Source organism: Haliotis cracherodii, unplaced genomic scaffold (genome assembly GCF_022045235.1).
Source record: "Haliotis cracherodii isolate W230 unplaced genomic scaffold, xgHalCrac1.p SCAF_13, whole genome shotgun sequence".
In the NCBI taxonomy this organism is placed as follows: Eukaryota; Metazoa; Mollusca; class Gastropoda; order Lepetellida; family Haliotidae; genus Haliotis; species Haliotis cracherodii.
The window spans coordinates 6736091-6751419 of record NW_027266268.1 but is presented as its reverse complement, the minus strand read 5'-3'; the positions used below and the strand labels follow the sequence as shown (position 1 = coordinate 6751419).

General features: G+C 40.9%; 1 protein-coding gene across 1 annotated transcript; it reads left to right on the top strand.

Annotated features, from left to right (window-relative positions):
* Positions 1–4687: 4687 nt before the first annotated feature.
* On the top strand, positions 4688–14035 carry LOC139458819 (L-proline trans-4-hydroxylase-like). Its single transcript, XM_071240243.1, has 8 exons — positions 4688–4764; positions 6299–6380; positions 8066–8176; positions 9008–9099; positions 9264–9354; positions 10335–10464; positions 12175–12326; positions 13615–14035. The coding sequence occupies exons 1-8, from the start codon at positions 4724–4726 to the stop codon at positions 13729–13731; spliced, it is 816 nt and encodes a 271-aa protein (XP_071096344.1). The 5' UTR covers positions 4688–4723; the 3' UTR covers positions 13732–14035.
* The last annotated feature ends 1294 nt before the right edge of the window (positions 14036–15329 follow it).

Sequence of the window (15329 nt, the reverse complement as noted above, 5' to 3'; positions counted from 1 at the left end):
CCCCCCTACTGACCAATCAGATTCCACCCCTCATATCACTGGCACTTGCTTCAAATAAAATGGCGTCGTCAAGTGAAGACGACCTGATCGGTAATCCAGAACTATTTTGTAATAAAGCGGGTCTTACTTCGCGCAGGCAAACAAATCACGTGAACACCTTAACTGAAAATATGAAACAATTTGGAAAATATATGTTGACGCTCAGTTGACGGTATACATGCTCTGCAAATCCTGCTATCGACCGAAATTTGCACGGCAGTTTGATTTCGTAACCAGATTTTGATTGGACTATGCATAGACTCGTTAGTCCAGCCAAAATATAACTCCATAACTCCAGCCTAATTCGGCAGTGGAAACTGGACTTTTATAGTCAGTTAACTCCCTTGCTTCGGGAAGATGTAGCTGAATGACATAATGGGCATAAATTCTTCGATGTTTCAGTGGATTTTCTTACTTCATTTATCATATGATCTACCAATCCATGCCTAAACGGAGTAAATGGACGCCTAAGGTATTTAATGTTGATATAGACATTTCGGCTATTGTTTAGGAATTTGATATATATGTATTATCATGTAATTGTTGATGGTTGTTGAGTATTAAAGCATGAATGTACTTACTTGCATGAGGAGCATGTGTTTTCTTTCATTGCCATTTGAATCTACCCGAACCAATGTCTGTACTGTTGTGACGTGAAATGGGTTGATGGTGGTTGTTTTCACACTACCTGCAATCATTGACACATGGTGTCTCTTTTGTGAGAAACTAGGGTGGAGGCGCATACAGTTAATATAGCTTGTTTGTTGTTTTGTTGCCGATCTTAGCAATTTTCCAGCTGAATGATGGCGGGCTGTGATTGACAATATGAACATCCATATACGCGACTGGGATACAATGACATGCCTCAACCAAATCAGCGAGCCTGACCACCTGATCCCGTTATTCGCTTCTTACAAACATGGGTTTCTGTAGACCAATTCAAACCTGGATTCAAGCGCGGTGTATTTAGTTAACTAATTTTACTTCTGTAGTGGACTGTAGCGCTTCACCCAATGCCTGTGTGAAAACACACCTGTGTAATTATATATGACCTCACTGGCTTGTGAACGCAGTCCCGACCTTGGTGTCACATTTCCTGGAGTCCCGTGACACAATGAGTGTGGTATACGTTACTACATCAAATCACCTTGAGCAGTCCCGCAGCCAGCACCTGGGAGTCGTTAACACAGGTAGGCACCCTCAGCACGTTCTTGCTATCCAATGTTGCTGTAAATGATATCTTTAGTTTCATCTTATTAAAATTCAGGATGTTTACAAAGTTAAAACACTCAGCCATTGACGTTTGTTTCATTTTGGAATGAATTCAGCTTTTTAACCTACATCTGACAGTTGGTGTTTTACACTCTTTGTGCTTATATACACTCTTCAGAAAAGAAACGCACAGGTAGATTTTTAGTAAATGTATTGTACCTAATAAAGTCAATATATTTAATTTGATATTATAGATAAAAATAAGAAAGTCTAGAGCTTGATAGTCACATATACAAAGGCCTTGAAAACTGTTCATTGTCATATCACATAAGGCTTCTCTGAACTCAGTATCTCGTGTGATCGCCCCGGGCAGCAATCACGGCTCTGCATCTCCCCGGCACTGACTGGATAAGTGTAAGAATTCTGTCCTGCAGAATTCTGCGCCATTCTGCTTGTAACGCGATGGCCAGTTGTGGGAGTGTCTGAGGCGTGTTATGACGTTGACGTATACGTCGATTGAGTTGAGGCGTTCGATTGGGTTGAGGTCTGGAGATCTCGACGGCAGGGCAAAAAATTGATGTTGGCATTATGGAGGTAGTCTACCACTCTACCGTGACACGAGCTGTGTGCGGTGGAGCGTTGTCCTGTTGAAGCAGCTACCTCTGGCGGTCAATGATTGGAAGAAGGTGAGGTTGAAGAAATTCACCCATGTTGCGATTTGCTGTCAAATTTCCCTGATCATATCTCCTGGTGTAGGATATGGCCCCCCACACCATGACATTACCGCCACCGAGATTGTCGAATTCACGTACACAATGTGGGGCAAAACGTTCATTTTGACAACGATAAACACGTTGTCTTCCAGTGAAGTGAAGTGCCGGTGAAAAAGAAATCATGATTCATCGCGAAACCACACTCGTCTCCAGTTTCTCAAGGCTGTAAGGTATGGCAGCAACGTAGGTGTCCCTGTCAAAGGATCTGTTGCAGGGACGATAACTGGTCTTCTGGATCGTATTCCAGCCTCGCGAAGATGGTTCCTGACAGTCTGGTCCGATATCTTCCTCAAACAAGGGATTCGTCCTGCAGTATCCGTAGCTGTGGCATTGCGATGACGTAGGTGGAACAGTCGAATGTAGCAGGGCTGGTAACTCTTGGTTGGCCCGTTCTCGGCCGGTCTGCAGTGGAAGTGTGTCGGTCACAAAGGCAGCATATGGTGCTGCGGTGGACGTTGAAGTGGCGTGCAACAGAAGACTGCACTGAGTCTCGGTGTTTTCGAACTTGAGAAATGTTGACAATTGAATGACAAATTATTGGCTCATGCTTGCCTTTTTATAGCAACTACCACGAGTTACGAATGCCATAACTTGCACGTGCATTTTGCTTGACTGTTTTCCTCCATGACATTTTTTAACAAGTGTGAAAACAAATCGACAATGGCTGCGTTTTGACTCGCCGTTTGTCGAATATCAGGCCACCAATATGTTCCAATAACATATATCCAATTTATATACCCGTCGGGATTTTTTTTGTAGTCAGGGTCAATGAACTACATACTACCTGTGCGTGTGTGTGTTATCGCCACCAGCATATCTGTCTTATCTTGTGTAAGTTTTTTTCACATAATCTATTACATTATTAGTATCTACAGTGTGTGAAAATCTGAGCGGTGTATATAGCCCATGTTTTGTATATTGCATTGCACATCATTAATGACATACGCGGACCATTGTATAATATTATATTTTTAATAACGCACGCGTTGCATTGTATATGCCATTAATAACACACCTGTAAAATTGGATATATCATAAATAACACGTGTACCATTGCATATATAATTAATAACACACGTGTAGCATTGTATATATCAATAATAACGCGTGTAGCATTGTATATATCATTAGTAACACGTGTACACTGTATATATCATTAATAGCATACGTGTAGCATTGTATATATCATTAATATCACACGTGTACAATTGTACATATCGTGTAATAACATGGACGTGTAGCATTGTATATATAATTAATTACATGTATCATTGTATATATCATTTATAACACACGTGTAGAATTGTAGATATCGTGTAATTACGTGTAGCATTGTTTATATCTAAACATTGAAATACTTTCTAAACAATATCAAATATAAAGTATTTCTAACTGTAATCTGGGCAAATTCAATGTGCACTCTGTAATCATAATATCCTTCACTGTAAGATGAAACTTCCACACCCCATCACATGTCTAATTATATATATAAATCGACCAAACCCTGTGACTCATGCAATACTTCATAATGTTATTCCCCGAACATCATCGATATTCCCCATCTGTGGCCAACAATAGGTCACCTACAGCCAAGATTTCTCTCGGCTTTCCCTGATACCTGCGTAATACAGGCATACCTGGCAGCTCCGCTGTAATATTCCCTGTAATCAGCAAACATAAACTTCACAGAAAAATAAGGGTCACGACCATGGCCGTATAGTGTCATGTGATAGTCACGTAAACGAATCATCTTTCAATATGGATTCCTCCCACGGCTGGCCGAGATAGCCTAGCAATTGATTTAGATGTGCCGAATGACGTTTCTCGAGTCTCGAGTTTCAACTTGTTTCAACTGCATTTTGCAAATGCTTACATAAGATACCACCTTCTTTACAGCAGGTGAATAGTCGGATACAGCCGTCAGTATGAAGACAGGTACGTTATCACTTATGAGAGCATATATATATATATATATATCAAAAACCAATCATACATACACACAAAAGATATTCGTAGGAGGAGATAAATATGTTTTGAGTTAACGACTTCCCTCATGCCAGTGATGGTCAGGCTGTGTAACATGCTTGATTGTATGTCATCGTGTCCCGAAAGGCGTGGATTGTTCACGATATCAATCACTGGATGGTCTGGTACAGACTCGTTTAAATATTATTCCATACATCGCAGTACTACAGGTTCGTATCGACATTGGTCTTGGCAGGGGACATATTCCACTGCTACTGCCAATAGTGAAACTAAGGAGGGAGGCTTTTTATTTTTATTTTTTCTATTAAAGTCGTCAAGTTGAAGAACAATAGATGACTGAAATAACAAAGATTATAAATAAACATTGATTTCAACGGTAGCAGTCGGATGTATCTGTGTCAAACCTATTTTAGTTTTCCCTGCCTCAATTTGTACTCTTGTGCTTATGAATTGGGATACGATGACCTGAGCCAATTGTAACCAAGTCACCGAATCTGACCGCCTAATGGCGTTAGAGACTGAACATTTGATATTCTTGGGGGGAAGCTGAGATTTTTTCGAAAAAAGAAAGTGTCACAGAAAATGGTTGAAAGAAATATTTATTCTTCAGACTGGTGGCAAAAACATTCATTGTGTGCAACATTAAATATAAAAAAAATATTTGGTTTATTACAGAATACTCCTATGGACCTGGTTTTCAGGCCACGGAAGACATGCGGAGTGCTTTTGAAGAATATGGATATATCATAGTTAGGTACTGAATACTTTTGGCAGAAAATATATATACCATATTTCCTCTATTAGTCTATTAATTTCGCGCAAGCCGTTGACCCGGCGTCTATTCCGTTTAATGCTGGCAGAGTGGTAACTCACCACCCTACCGAATCAAAATTCTACAGATATACAAAGGGTACATTTGAAGGAAACGGTCATAAGTATAAAGTGAAGGGAATAATCACTACACGCATTGAGTTACAGTGGTTGGGATAATTAATTTCATCAAATATTGGACCCAATACAGGCCCGGCTTCTACCTTTTTAACAAAGTGAATGACCTGGGTGCCGTTGTACAAAACGATCTGAGCGCTAAGGAGGTCGTAACTCTGATACCTTAACATTGACTTACGACAGCCGTAGCGCTAAGGTCGGTTTATACAACGGTACCCTGGCATCAATTTGAGGCCGGCGTGTATTGGAGACCCGGCTTGTATTAGAGAAAATACGGTATATCATTGGAAGGTATTGTTATTTATTGAACAATGCGGATATAACGCGATATGAGGTCATATTTTAGTTTTTCAGGGTATAGATCTGCCATTGTAAGGTAATGTTTTAATATTTCAGTATACTGATTTGTATTGATATACGCCATGTATTGATATTGTATTGAAATTTATTGGTATGCCCTAGTTAGTTTGGTTAATCCACTGAAAATAAGATGAAGGATACTTCACGTCTATTTTGCCGTACATATTTTTGTTGTATTAATGAAACCTGTAAATCTCCTGTAATCTAATGGTTGTTAAAAAATAGGTCTACAGGTTATGGTAGGGTACAGTTTCTGAAACTCAGCAGAGTAAACTGAGAGCCTTAAGGGCCAGCACATTTAAAAAGGCGTTAGGCCCAAACATTTTAGCTGAAGCAGGGAGACGTACTGTTGCAATATAAATTAAAAAACACAACCACTCCATCAGAAGCTTTTTACTGCTATGACGCCGAGCTCCAAGGGACTCGGTGGTGACAGATGAAGTGGTGATTATTAGCTTATAAAACATCCTTGCTACTACATGTCATTTCAAAGGTCTAACCCTACTGTTTATAAATATGAAAGTTATGTTTATCACATTACTTAAATAAGGCTTAATAAATAATTACTTAAATAAACTGCATTAAGTAATTGTATATACAGGAATAAAGAATGCACTGAAATGCAAAACGACTCCGTGAAAATATAACACGTCATTAACTGGTCTTAATTATCTACGAAACAGATTCCATTGGGTGTAAAAGGCAAAAAGTGGTGAACATTACTTGAATGGATCACTGAAAATCAAACCAGGTGTTTGATACAAGTGTCAGCAGGTCCTGCTATTCCGGTAGCACCCGCAACTCACATAATTTGTATAAACAAGTAAGTGTTGCTTCCTAGCGCCGCACAACAGTACATCTGGATACGACGGCGATCTGTAAACAAAAGAAAACAATCTTCAGGCTGGATAGAACAAAAACTACACGTTCTACTTCCGAGGGTGACAGTTCTTATTTCTAACGAAGTGTCATGTTTTCAGAGGTATTTTGGACTCGGAGGAAATTACGAAACTGAGGAGGAGTATTGAGGAGAATGAGGAGCTGATGCAGAATTCGTTTGAGGTGAGGAGTTTAGACGAGTGAGTGAGTGAATATTGCTTGACGTCCGGTGTGGTGTTCAGCTTTTCTGTTTGCCTGGACAAGGCTCGATTACATTAAAGTTGCCGTGGTATTGGTAATTGTAAAGGTTGTAGTCACTAAATGCTGTAGAAATATTATCTTCCCAAGGAAAGGGAGTTAACGGACTGTAAAAGTCCAGCTTCCAGTTAACTCCCTTGCCTCGGGAAGATGTAGAAACATCTCCTCTGCAGAACTTCTGCTTCGGTTACGATTGACACAGCCATTGGCAAACACTGTGGAGTGGTTGAGTGAGTTTGGTTAAACGCCACTTCGAACAGTATTCCAGTTATATCACAGCATGTCAGCATGTAAACGTCTGTGACCTGCATCACTTCAGGCTTTCCTCCAACATCAAGCAGACACGACGTGATATAACTGGAATACTGTCCAAAGCGGAGTTATCCTCAACTCACTTATCACAAGCATGCATGAGGTGTGAACTCCATTCCGACCTGGAATCCCAACTGGCGTAAGAATCTGGAACAGCCATGTTGTTTATACTGTTTACACGATGCTGTGCGCTGTAAAAGTAAACCGCACGTCTAATTATATTACGCCGTAAGACTGAATTCTTTAAGAACGGTGTCAGTTTGCCTACTCAAGACAACAGTTTATGTCAAGCGCCGAACCGCTTCTAACAATAGCTGTCATTTGGTGACGCCGTAGGTAGCCTCGTTGTGATACTTTAACTGTGGTATCAACTTCCTTTCTCATTCATTGCACTTTAATTTGACAAGCAGTCAACACAGTATACAGTGTTATTTTCGTCGAACAATGAGACGTTAAACGCATGATCTTCGTGTTAGGCACAGCATCAATCAAGATCCCGCACACAGGACATGAACGACGGGTGGCTGAAAAGTTCGGGGCCTAAATACGGAGGATGTATAGTACACCCTCAACAGTTTGCATGTATTAATTACAATACATTCCATGCTCCTTGCTGAATTTGAACCAGATACATAACTAGGCAGCATATTTCTGCATACATCAATGTGAATAGGTATTCTCTGTTGATGAAAATGTCAAATGTATCTCCAACTGAAAGGGCTAATTCCAACAGCCTTCCATGCTGAGGATAAACTATGCTGTAAACATACATGATATGATTACGGATGACTGACGACCCACAATACGTCACCTACAGTAGCCATCTTTCATGGGAGAGTTGAGAACATTCTGAGGAATGAACTGGGCATGACAAAGGTTTCAGCATGTTGGCTTCCAAGGCTTGTGACTCCTGATCAGAAATGCTCCAAGTTCATAATCTCTTGTGACCATTTACGTTGTTTGGGCGGTTTGTAAACATGGACAAATGTTTGGGGGGTTCAACATCAATAGACTAAACATATATTCCTGTTTTATCTCTCCTCTGCGAGTTAGTTTAACGTCACCTTCAACAGTTTGCTATTTCTGTGTCGACGAATGCTCCATACATATGTGAATACACACGCACACACACACTTTCTCTCTATCTCTTTCTCTCTCCCTCTCTCTCTCCGTCTCTCTCACACACACACACATACTCACTCACACACACACACAGAAACATATATCACGAAGTTTATTCCTCCATAAACGCCAAAACATATGTAGGTCAATTCTCAAGTATATGTTGTATACTGCAGCTCTCTGACGGAAGCGAGCGCAAAAGCCGCGCATGCGTGTGGAGCCATCCCGGTAGTGACGTAGCTGGAATGGTCGTACGGAGTCAGAAGATTGCAGGAACCTGTGAGAAGGTAAATAAAAAAAAGATGATGTACAACATTTGCTAGAGTTTTATGAAAGACTCATATTATTAAACAGCAATACAAAATAGATTTTGTGCACACCAAACCACATTTTTTAAACAATATATTCCATCAAACGAATTGACAGAAGTATTCCCTCAAGCAAACCTGCTAAGATATTGTACATAAATAAAGGGCCCCTGAGTTGACCTACATTTCACGAACTGTCGGAATAGATCGCCCCAAACGTCTTCCTCCACACGTCATAGAGATGGCGCAACGCTAATCTTGCCAGACTTGTTCCGTGAAAAGTATGGAATCCTCGAAGTGACACTTCGCCTTTACAAAAACAAGCAAAAAGTGTTAAAAGTAACGAAAGCTCGACAATGTTCCTTCTAGGATTCCACAGACCAGAGACCTCTGGAAGCGCCCGACACACGTGTTGCGCTGATGTTGTACAAAATAGTGAACAGTGACGTCATACTATGCTTGTCGTAAGAGGCAACTAATGGGATCGGGTGGTCAGGCTCGGTGACTTGGTTGATGCATGTCATCGTATCCCAATTGCGTGGATCGATGCTCATGATGTCAATTACTGGATTATCTGGTTCTGACTAGATTACTTACAGGACCGCCGTCTAAAGGCCTAGAATATTGTTGAGTGCGGCGCTAAACAACAGACAAACAAACAAACATTGAATCAAACAGACGCTGCGGTCGTTAAGCCATCTTTCAAAAGCGCTTTTGTTTATGAAATATATTTCTATTAGAATATGCAAATTAATTAAATTGGAAACCAATTGTTACAGTCACCTTCAATGATTTGGTCCTCCATTGTAGCTCATGGAAGGCGAGGTGTATCACTACCACTCCAAGCTGATCATGAAAGAAGCGAGAACGGGCGGGAAGTTTGTCTGGCACCAGGATTATGGGTACACATCCATCTTATCTCACAGCAGAATGGTGTCATCACTATTTGATAATAACTCATAAACACACGCTCATGATATAGTGGGGATCGTACAATCGACTCTGCTTTTAGCCGAGATTTCTTATGATTTTGAATTGAATTTTGTCGCTTTTATTTCTATGTTAGATACTGGTACAAGAACGGCTGTCTGACTCCTGACCTGATGAGTGTGATGATCGCCATTGACAAGTGTGAGCAGGCTAACGGATGTCTGCAGGTTTGTTTGTTTGTTTGTTTTTACTTGTTTTGCAGCATTCCAGTTATGTGACGGCGGTCTGTAAATATTCGACATAGGAACAATGTGTGAAGCCCATTTCTGGTATCCCACGCCGTGATATTGCTGGAATATTGCTAAAAGCGGCGTAAAACCATACTCACTCACTCACTCACTAAAACAAGCATGGCTTGGTGAAGACCTATTCTGTCCAGGATCTTCACGGGTCTTGCAGGGAACCTACGTCAAGAGGATCAAATGGTTGCCCTAAAAATAAGCCGTCGTTGTTCTGTTGTTAGTGCTAATTTTCAGTTTCATGTTTTTGGAATAATTTTGTACGTTTGAAGTTCAGGCTCCCAAATCCGCAACTGGCTCAACTCTGTCACTTATACACGCGTACTGCACGTGTTAGTCAAGCATAATAGTCCATTCATATATACAAGTATGAGTGAGAGTTTTGTTTCACGCAGCTTTCAGCAGTATTCCAGCCATATTACAGCGGCAAACGCCAAGCCTGTGCTTCATACATTGTACCCATATGGGGAATCGAACCGGGTATTAGGCGTGACGAGCGAACGCTTGAACCAAACTATATTCCTAGGCTAATGCTAAGTCTCCGAAGATATATCATTTTGATTATTTGGTATAACAAGCAAACGTATTTAAAATGACAAGGAGACCCAGTGAGATGGGAGATTCAGAACCTGTGGACAATGTGGGCTTGCTTCATTTAGGACTATAGTATTACAGTAGGGGCTCGGAAAATAATACGGTTCAGGGACTGTGAGACAGACTACCGTTCCCCCTATACCAGAACATAATGATCCCAGCGTTCCCAATACTTTCTGTCGGCTGTAAAACAAATGACTGCAATATTATATAAACAGGCTGTAATATATTTTGTCCATTTTTTACATATTTTGTTTTTGTTTACATTCTTTTGCTAGTGTTTGTTGTGATTACACATATGACTCTCATGGCAGGTCCTGGAGAAGTCGCACAAGTGTGGGCGGATCGAGCACCTGCGGGTGGGGGGACAGACCGGGGCGGACCTCGACCGGGTTGAGCTCATCAAGAACATCTGTCACTTGAAATACGTGGAGCTGCAGCAAGGTGAAGTCCAATGTTAGAATGCATAACCTGTAGTATTCATTATTGTAAAAGGGCGGTGGGGTAGCCTAGTGGTTAAAGCTTTCGCTCGTCACGCCGAAGAAGCGGGTTCGATTCCTCACAATGGTATAATGTGTGGAGCCCATTTCTGGCATCTTCCCGATGCAAGGGAGTTAACTGACTGCAATCGTCCGGTTTCTACCCTTGCTGAACTAGGCTGGAATTTCTGGGCTCGATCGTAGCGTCCTCTAGTGGCTGTTACGAATTATGTCCCTTCTGTTGACCAATCAGATTCCACCTCTCATATCACTTGCATTTGCTTCAAACAAAATGGCGGCACCCAGTCAAGACGCTCTGATCGATGATCAAGATATATATTGTTACAAAGCGGGTTTTACCTCGCGAAACATATGTAGACGCCCAGTTGAGGGTACACATCATTTGCAAATCCTGCAGTCGACCGAAATCTGCACGTTGAGATCCATGATCCATGTTGTTTATAAACCGGATGTCGATTTCGTTACGCGATTTTGATTGGACCATGCATAGAGTCGTTAGTCCAGCCAAAAATATAACTCCGTAATTACAGCCGGCAAGGGTTGAAACTGGACCTGTCAGAGTCAGATAACTCCCTTGCCTCGGGAAGATGATTTCTGGTGCCTCCCCCCCCCTCCCTCGTGATATTGCTGGAAGTGGCGTAAAACCAAACTCACTCACTCTCCTTATATTAAATGCTGCGCCTTTCAGTGTTATTTCTGACAGCTACAGACTTCATATTACCCTAAGAATGCCGAGTTCATTTTAATTTATTGGACTGGGCTCAGTCGTAGTTTTACTGTTAACCAGTTGCCACACTCGGATCCACTCCTGTATAATAGAGTAGTGATATTGCATGTGGTTCGTACAACGTGACGGTCGTTTTTTGTAGACAGGTTTTTCTGTGCTTAAAGGAAAGGTATCCGATTTTTTTTAAAGACAAAATCGAAGAAAGAATTTGAACAACCAACCAACCCGGTTGATTTGTATCATGTGATAGTCACGTGCATGAAACTTTTGCCAACATCCAATAGCGCAGCCCGGGGTTCTATTTTACGATGTCGAGCAGAGTTCAATATCCTAAGTTTACTTTTGTTGATAACGATCATGCCGTCAGACAGGAGGTACAGGCCTTGTGCTCTTGAATACATCATTAATCAAACCAGTTGTTGAGGACTTTCTTCCGTGAGACGCACAGTCAAAGCCAATCCAGCCAATTATTTTCAGTTGGACTCTCCATAATCTCTCTGAGATTACCATATTTCACAAAGTACTGGGTACTTAACGTGTTTACAAGTCGTGTATACCTTGTTTATCTGGACGCTTTGATACATCTATAAAGCTTCTTCACGAAAGCGTTTCTGGAAATCACATGCCTTTCGTTCTATACAATTGTTCCCAAATAAACATTTTTGTGTAAGAACTAAGAGAGTGTGAATGTGTGTGAGTGAATGAGAGTGTTGGTGTTAGTGAGTGAGAAAATGTGTGTAAGTAATTGAGTGAGTATCACAGCAAGGTCATATTTAACAGGTATATTGGCAATCGAAACTGGGTCTACGATGCGACTCGCGAACGCTCAAGCCACATGCTTTCCAGTCGCCCATGGTATTTTTGGTAAGGTCTATTAGGCAGTAGACAAGTTCTAATCTGACCATATCGCATTGACAATTCCACCAGGTGACGCCCTGTTCTTCCACTCCAACCTTCTGCACAACAGCAGCGCCAACACCAGCGACGACCGACGTTGGGTCCTCATCCCCGCCTACAACCGACGCTCCAACAACCCGGCGTTCGAACATCACCATCCTCTCTACACCAAGCTAGATATTGTAGGTCACAGAACGTTATTCTTTTGTTGTTGTTGCATTTTTGTACAGGTTGCACATGGTTAGATAATAAATAGGTCATGACCAGAATTGATAGTAGCAGGCAATTCTGGAACTTCTGGATGAAAATTTTGAAAGGACATAGATCTAGAGATCAAGAGTTCCTGCTGCAAAACCCGAAAATTTGGCATAGGCCTTGTGGATTTATACTTGAATATAATACAGTACACTACGGTTATAACGAACTCCATTATTGTTATAACGAGGGGCCACTAATTTTAGCTCGTTATAAGCATAGAATACAGCAGTGGTCGGGACAAAATAATAAGTTCGTCATATCCTTCAGTTGGTTATAAGCGTGTTCGTTATAAGCGTAGTTTACTGTAGATTTGTAAAGAATTAGAATTATATTTATTGGATCGTTATTTCTGTGACAGAGACCAAGAAGAATTTGTTGACTGGAAAAGATCATTCTTAATTGGATTTTATCTTGAAGCCAACTTTGAAGTCATTGAAAGCTAACGTTAAGAACGTTGTTCTTAATAAGCGTCATTTAGTCATCAGGACGTTATTCTGACGTTATTCATCAAAAAGTTATTCTGTCAAAAGTTTCATTTGTTATTCTGACCAAAGAGTCATTAATTCATCAGAACGTTATTCTTCCCAAACAGCCATTACGTTTGAAGTGGACGATTTCCAAATTAACTGCCATTCGTGTATTTCACTACGCCATTCATTTTATATAGACCAACTAAAAAAGTGAACTGAACCATCAACAAACGTCAACAACCGGCTGGCTGCTTGGCTGGTTGGTTGGTGCTAGAGTTTTAGGGCGATTTAGACCATTATAAAGGTTCATTTCCGACCAACCTTTGAATATATACCAATGTTAAACCGTCTCTCTGTCCGAAACATATCCGCCCTTTTTGCACGTGTGAACTACATTTATGGCACGAGGATTTAAAACATAGCAATGAAACCCAAGCCAAGATAAGCATTTCAAGAAATAACTAAAATGTATGAATCAATTGATTAAATACAGTAAACTACGGTTATAACGAACTCAAATAGACCACCAATAAACGTAGTTCGTCATATGCATTTCAGCTAAACTATATATTAAATGTTCTGGACCTAAAAACAGTTCGTTATATCTGTCAGTTCATTATAAACGAAGTTTAATGTATATCACATACCGGTATATTGAAATGGAAATAACTGAAATATAAACACAAATTGATTATATCAGTGATAAAGTCTTGTTGAACTTTCTGGCTTGTTGACGTTGCAGGTTCCAGACGCCGCCATCAAGTCGTGCACAACGTATGTTGACAACACTGGGAAGGAGTATATGGACCCTGACACCGACAAAACAATCGTGAAGTTAAACCCCGACGAGCAAGCCTGATGGACAAACATTATGGACAACACTCATCTCTAGATGGCGTCAGGCGTCATATGTTGATGTCTTAAACGACGTTACTGTTCGGGAACTGTAACTTTGCTCTTATCTTACGCATGAATGTTGGATTCTCATTGGCTGAGACTCATTCTGTTATTTTCAATTTACTCCGCTAACAAGTATGGTTATATTTCTTATGCTCCCCGCTCGAATTGCCAAACTGTTGGCATTACATTTGCAAATACCAACCACTAGTTTGTATCTCGAATAATGATTTAAGACGCTATTTTCCGAATATTTACGATATTTTCCGAATGAAACAGATCTTTTGTGAATAACTCTAAGTTTGTTTTCTGTCGACTGCTATTGTTCGATGACAGTGAAAAATAAACGAAGTGACTAAATGCCTAACTGACGTATTCCTACCGGCCCGGGCCACAGCTAGCATGAATAAGACATACCTACAATGTAATTAGGTGTGCGCTTAGATAAATTCGTTGTGCACTGGTCTTGCTACCACACACTGGGAGACACATTGTATGAATAAATTATGCACAGAACGACAATAATGATATCCTCAGTGAATTCTCGTCATCTCAATAAAATTATTTATTATCTCGGCGGTCGGTAATTAATCGATTCTGGACCAGAGAATCCAGTGATTGACATCATGAGCATCGATCTACCAAGTTTGGATACAATGACATGCATCAAACAAGTCAGCGACCACCCGATCCCGTTAAGCGGCTCTTACGACATGCATAGTCACCTATTACGACAAGCATGGGTTGCTGAAGACCAATTTTAAACCGGATCTTAACGCGTAGTGAAAGTTATCGTTTGAGGATATGAAAATAACTCCATTTGGAGCTGCGTGCGTTTTCAAATTTAATTTTGCGCGGCAAAATCTGCAGATAACCTAGCTATATATTGAAAACACACTGTGTTTATCTCCTAATATTTTACTACTGTCAATCGCACTGATGTTACCAAGACACATACTGAAACTCTTTTATTGAGGGGCGGTTGGGTAGCCTTGTGGTTAATACGTTTTCTCGACACGCCTAAGACCCGTAGTCGGTAGTTTGCAGCAGGCACGTCTTTTAAGAGGTTTTACCGAGAGTATTCTGTCACACGCCACATCCGTTCTGTAAGAGAACATATCTCGCCTCCTCCGTCGTACTGGGTCCTCAGCAGCCCATGCCTGCCGTAAAAGGTGACTTTGCTTGTAGTAAAAGGAGACTAACGGGATCAGGTGGTCAGGCGCGCTGATTTGGTTGATGCATCTCATCGTATACCAATTGTGTGGATCGATGTTCGTGATGTCAAACACTGGATTGTCTGGTCCAGGCTCGATTATTTACAGACCGCCGTCATTTAGCTGGAATATTGCTGACTGGGGCGTTAAACAAACAAACAAACAAACAAACAAACAAGTAGTTGCGGCGTTATGCAGCAAACAAGCAAACTTGGTTCCTGTGGAAGAGAACACGAGATATACATTGACGGCCGTATGTGTTTTGAGCACGTACTTATGTAAATATTTTATGTCCGCTTCAATTACCTCATTCACCTTGTCCATGTAGTAGCATGTCTCTGGGGTT